We start from the raw sequence: 5,556 nt of genomic DNA, 5'->3' as shown, positions 1-5,556 counted from the left end.
AGGGAAGGAAAGAAGAAAGAAAGAAAAGGGGAGGAAAGAAAGGAAGGAAGGGAGGGGGAGGGAAGGAAGGAAGAAAAGAAAGGAGAGAGGGAGGGAAGGAAGGAAGATGAGGAAGGGAGAGAAGGAAGAAAGGAGGGAGGGAGGGAAGAAAGGAAGGGGAGGAAAGAAAGGAAGAAAGAAAAGGAGGAAGGGAAAGAAGGAGGGAAGGAAGAAAAGGGGAGGAAAGGAAAGAAGGAAGAAAGAAAGGAAGGAAGGAAGAAGAAGGGGGAAAAGAAGGAAGAAATGGAGGGAGGGAAAAAAGAGGGAGGAAGGGAGGGAGGCCCTAGTCATGTGTGGGGTGACATGTGAAAATATCATTGCTAAGCACTCACAGACAATGTGTAGGCACTATTCTGTTTGGAAGAACATATGCAAGCTTTACAGAATGAATAAATTGACAATTGACGTTTTCTGTTTTCTCCTTTCTGAATTATCCACTGATTAACCTTGTGAAAGACTGAAGCAGAGTTTGAAGGAAATTGTCCCTAAAGTGCATTCTTGTTTTGTAATTGGCAAATTTAAAAAATACAAGTAGCCCAGATTTTTGCTCACACTTTTCCTAACATTTTGGTAGGATCCAACAGTTACCCTGAAAATTCTAGTCCCCAGAGTTTACTCAAGAAAGAAAGAATTTTATCTAAAATTGAGCTCAGTGTGTCAATGAGAGATTAGGGACATTCAGGAGGATTACTGGGGCCTCTTAAGAAGCAAATTAAAAGGGGATAGACGAGCCTGAAGTTGTCTCTCAGCATAAGTTTGCACAGACAGATTTTTTGCCAAGGGTTTAGCCTATTCATAATAAGGATAGATGCACACATAGCAGCAATGAGGAAGGAAGTGTGGTTTCACAGAGCCCATCATTCTGTGCCAGGCCAAAGTATCAAGACCACATTTAAGAAACTGTCTTTTCTCTGTGGTAATGTTGCATAGTCTATGTGATACCATTAGCCATGTAGTTTCTGCCTTGAAATTTTCTGAAGAGATTTATTCTGCATTGGTCACTGTCACCATCTAATAGTGCTGCCTGCTATTCAATTTCAAACTTTAAATGATTATACGAGAGGAGGAACAGCCATATGAACATTGTCTCCCAGCCCCGGTGATAGAAGTTGCTGGCAGTAGGTGTCATTTCTAACAAAAATGTATGCAAGCGACTCTTTATCGATATTCTTGTGGGATCATTTCAAGTTCTTCCACTAGAATGGGGTTCTCTTCCTAACTACCTCAGAATGTGGGTCTGTTATAGTTCTTTGATACTAGGAGCTTAATGTACGACAGGCCCCGTCCTCAACTCTATTAAGATTTTGCAGTACACAAGGCTGCCTCATTTTGCAGTCCTTGAAAGTTTTGGTGTGTGGCTCTAATGCTTTGAATATTAACTGGGACTCAGGAAAAACAAGGTCCTAGGCATTTTTATGCACTGCATATCTTTTAGTGTTTAGTGTTTAGTGAAGACAGAAAACAATGGCTAATGGTAGAGAAGAATCCTATAGAACTCGAGGTCACAGGTGAAAAGGAGACTCACCTCTCTATCATGCTTATCACGCGAAGTCAATGTGCTTAATGTTATCCTGGAGCTACGGAGAAGAGCACGCATTCACTTACAGACTGCCTGATGTTGGAGAAGGGAGTTTCTTGGGCTGCAGTCCTTAAGTCTGTGTCAGAAGCACACCCCTGAGATGAAGCTGAGTGTGTGCAATACTCACTCTTAGTTCTACAATGTCCTGCACATGATTGGACATTATCTCCTTTCAAATTAAGTTGTACGAAGTTCAGCTTGTTCTCAGCAGCATCTGAAAACTGGCTTCCTTTCGTTGTGCTTCTCTCTCCACACTGGTGCCCTAAGGACTGACACTCACTGGCCACAGCTGCAGTGAGACAGTGGAGCCCAGCTGGTGAGACACCCTTGGCACTACGTGGGGAAAACACCAGTGTACAGGGACTAAATCTCTTCTCCACCACATGTTTTTCCTGGAGTATTTATCCTCCAGTTTCCAAATGGTTAATTATTTACTATCTTTAAATAATATTCCCAACCCAAATAGACCTTGTTTAAATCATTTCTCTACTAATACTAGTTAATTCTGTAAGTAAGGCTGACCATGCCCATCACAGCATTCTAGAAATTTATATACTTACCTAATATTAGTATTATATTTTTAACAGCTTAAAATGCACCAAAATAAATTTTATATATTTTTATTGTGTTTTATGTAAATGAAGTCTGTTCCCACAAAGGGAGGGGCATGTGTCTATTGCACACTCTGAAGTTTCCCTATACTTAACCCTGCACTTGGCACAGAGCAAGAACTCTGTATTTATTTATTTAATGATCAAACATGTGTTACACAGAAAAGACAGAGGAAGAACAAAACCAAATCACAATGTAAGGGTTTAATCAAAGCAATGTGAAGACTCACAGAACCATGCATTTTCCTGCTATGGAAAATTGGTGTGAATTAAATTGTTTGCTGCATGTGGACACTCATGAATTCTGGGATGGAGATAGGGGCATTTGTGTTTCTTAATAGATTTTTGTTTACATTTTCATTGCTCACAATGAATTTTAATCACCAGTGTCAAAAGAGAAACAAAAGCAAATCCATAGCTTTTATGCTGTGTGGTGTATTTCCTATTGTGGAAGCCATAGCCCAGGACCCAGATAAATAAGAGGGTGGCTGATGCTGATTTCAGGGCTGTTATTCATTCATGTCCCTGCCTGTAACTAAGGAGAGACATCAGTTAACACATCATTCTCTGCAGGCAACCCTGGTTGGTGCTTCAGTGATTTCCCCAAGAAGCTCATTTCTAGCAGATTCGTCATCTGAAAAGGTTTGTTTTTCATTTTTAAATAAATGCCAAACTCAGCCATGTGTTCAAACAGCAGAGCTAGAGGGCCAGCTTGTCATCAGAATAATCTGCTACTATTTCCACACACTAAATATCAGTTGAGTGAAGATTATATGACCTTCCTTTGGATGCACAATCATCAGAGCCCAACTTATTCTACTGTTGATGAATGACCACAGAGAGTACATGTTCCTGGTATGTGCATCTCAACTTGGTGTCTGCTGCCAGGAAACACATTACAGCCCTCAGAGTGATGTGGTTAAGAGCCTGAGTGAGCCTCCATGGTGACAATGAATAACTCCTCTCACGCTTACAGTCTTTCTGGATAAGAAACTTCTTATATTTAGCCTTCATAATTAGTTCATTTATGCCTCTGGTACTTTACTGGCCCGCAATAGTACAAGATGATAAATTAAGATTCTATTTCTACCTGCGCACAATTTAAGAAATCTGAGTTACACAGTCATGAATAAAGATTTCCAAACTATACCGAAGAAATAATTTCATTTACTATGATATGCTACAATATGCTGTGTAAGGAAACAGGATTCTCTTTATGCAAGGACCAAAATTATACCTGAAAACAGCGAGAGTAATGGCATCTCTTTCAGACTGTCTTTATGTCCTAAGCACTGGGCCTGGGATTTTATACACCTAGTTTCCAATGTTTCAGTCCTATAATATAGATGATATAATTAACAAACCCACTATCAAGGAATGTGTACAGAAGATATGTAGCCTTTTTGAGCTGCCACAGCTAGTAAATGGTGGACATAAAATCTGATTATATGTATGTCTAGCCTGGAAATGGAGAGGGATCCTAGTTAAAGCATTTGCAAGCCAATACTTCACTCTAAATTACTGTTTTGAAAGGTGGTTATGAAATAAACAACATGTGTGATAGATTCTATATGATGAAGTTAATGTATAAAGGACCATGAGCTGCATCCTACTATGCTTCTAAAATGAGGACCAGAGACAGCTCAGTGTTTAAGAGTGTACTGCTCCTACAGAGGACCTGAGTCCTCTCACAACCACCTGTAAGTCTAGCTTCAGAGGATCCAATGCCCTCTTCTGGTCTTCATGGGCAATCATGCTCATGTGCATTAATCCAGACACAGACACACACATACATATAATTAAAAAAAAAACTTTTTAAAAGAATCTAGAAGTTATTTTAGTAAAGTGATAAAGAGAGAGATGGCAGATAACAGAGAGATAACAGAGAGATAACAGGCAGAAAGTAGGTACAAGAAGGTAAGGAGTGGGCTAGAGATCTTACAGCAGAGATGTGTCTTCGAACTCCACACTGTATACGTTATTCAGAGTTAAGGAAGATCTGGGTAGCACACAGCCACTTGCAACCACAGGCTTTCCTCCAAGTTTTATAGCCACCCAGGGTCAGGAAAGCAGGAGCACAGGCTGAGTTTGTAACAAATGAGGGTTTATACAAGAAACCAGCTTGCCTTTAATATTTTTCTGGGAACAAGAATATCATCCTCATGTCTTCAAGGCTACAAGAAGCTCTAGAAAATGTCTTCTGTAAATAGCTATATATCTAACAGAGAGTTCAGGACATCTTTCCATCCCCAATAGACTTTCTAACAGACAACCAGCTTCAGAGGACTTCTGTCATCATGAGTGTGGCATTCACCCAAAACCCACAACCTAAAGGAAATCTCCTGGAGGCCTTTACCAAATGCAATATAGCCAGCCCTTACCCCAAATGAATATCAAGTTGTTAGATCCCAGCTTATAATGGATAGTGAGCCACTCTCCAATATCCTCTGGCTCCCTGGGGATTCTGGAAAAGAAATCGTGGCTCAGACTGGCAATGATTCTGAGGGTAGGGCATGAGAGTATCAGAATGTGGTACCTGGGAGCTATTTCTTCTCTCTACTGGTGGCCTCATTTGCACAATGAGAATGTTGTGAAGGATTCTGTCATGCCAGGTAAAAGTAACTAACTCTGCTTTTGTCATTTAATCTGTATGAAGCACTAGAGAAAATAAGTAGCACCAGAAGGTGAGAACACTAAGCACTTTGGGAAAGCCTGGAAAGTCAGCGATTTGAAAGAGAACTTGAATGGTGAGCTCCTCAATGGGAGCCCCTTACTCTTAAGCCATTGGACTGAATTGTCAAGTGAAGGAGTCCTGTACTGAGAAAGATTCAGTAGAAACAAGTCCTGGCCAGGTTTAATGACCCTAACTTTCCTATCACCACTTCAAAGGAGGTTATAGCTACTAAAAGATTCAACAGTGAGGTACCTGGGACATGGCTGCAGAAGCTCCCCTTCAGCGATGCAGGTCTCTTTCTCCAGAAGCTCTGGGCAGTCCCGGCCACCTCCAGCAGCAACATGCTTCACGTTCCGGCTCCTGCTTCTGACCCCGGGGGACAGACTTCCAGACCGGCAGGTCTTGGAGCAGGGGCTCCACGGCGACCACTCGGAAGTCTCACAGTCCCTTGGCATCACACAGGGCTGCACAGTCAGTGGGAAGGAGTCTTGCCTGCAGAGGCTGAAAGAATGATTGTGGGAAAGAAAATAAAAACATAGGCTAAATAAATGCAGCCAGCATCATGAAATTCTTACTATGAGAAAAAAGTTTAGAACTTAGTTTGACGTGTGTGTGTGTGTGTGTGTGTGTGTGTGTGTGTGTGTGTGTGTGTG

General features: G+C 41.3%; 1 protein-coding gene across 1 annotated transcript in view; it reads right to left on the bottom strand.

The window, feature by feature from the left end:
• Positions 1–5,556, bottom strand: part of Thsd7b (thrombospondin type 1 domain containing 7B) — a 565,744-nt gene that overhangs the window by 518,327 nt on the left and 41,861 nt on the right. Inside the window, exon 3 of the mRNA XM_055603283.1 lies at positions 5,156–5,404. Within this exon, the coding sequence (XP_055459258.1) occupies positions 5,156–5,404 (249 nt within the window). The remainder of the gene's footprint in view (positions 1–5,155; positions 5,405–5,556) is intronic.

The sequence above is a fragment of the Psammomys obesus genome, unplaced genomic scaffold, assembly GCF_907164565.1.
Source record: "Psammomys obesus unplaced genomic scaffold, mPsaObe1.curated_primary_1811, whole genome shotgun sequence".
Taxonomy (NCBI): Eukaryota; Metazoa; Chordata; class Mammalia; order Rodentia; family Muridae; genus Psammomys; species Psammomys obesus.
The sequence above is the reverse complement of the archived record's forward strand: the minus strand, read 5'-3'. Positions and strand labels throughout refer to the sequence as shown.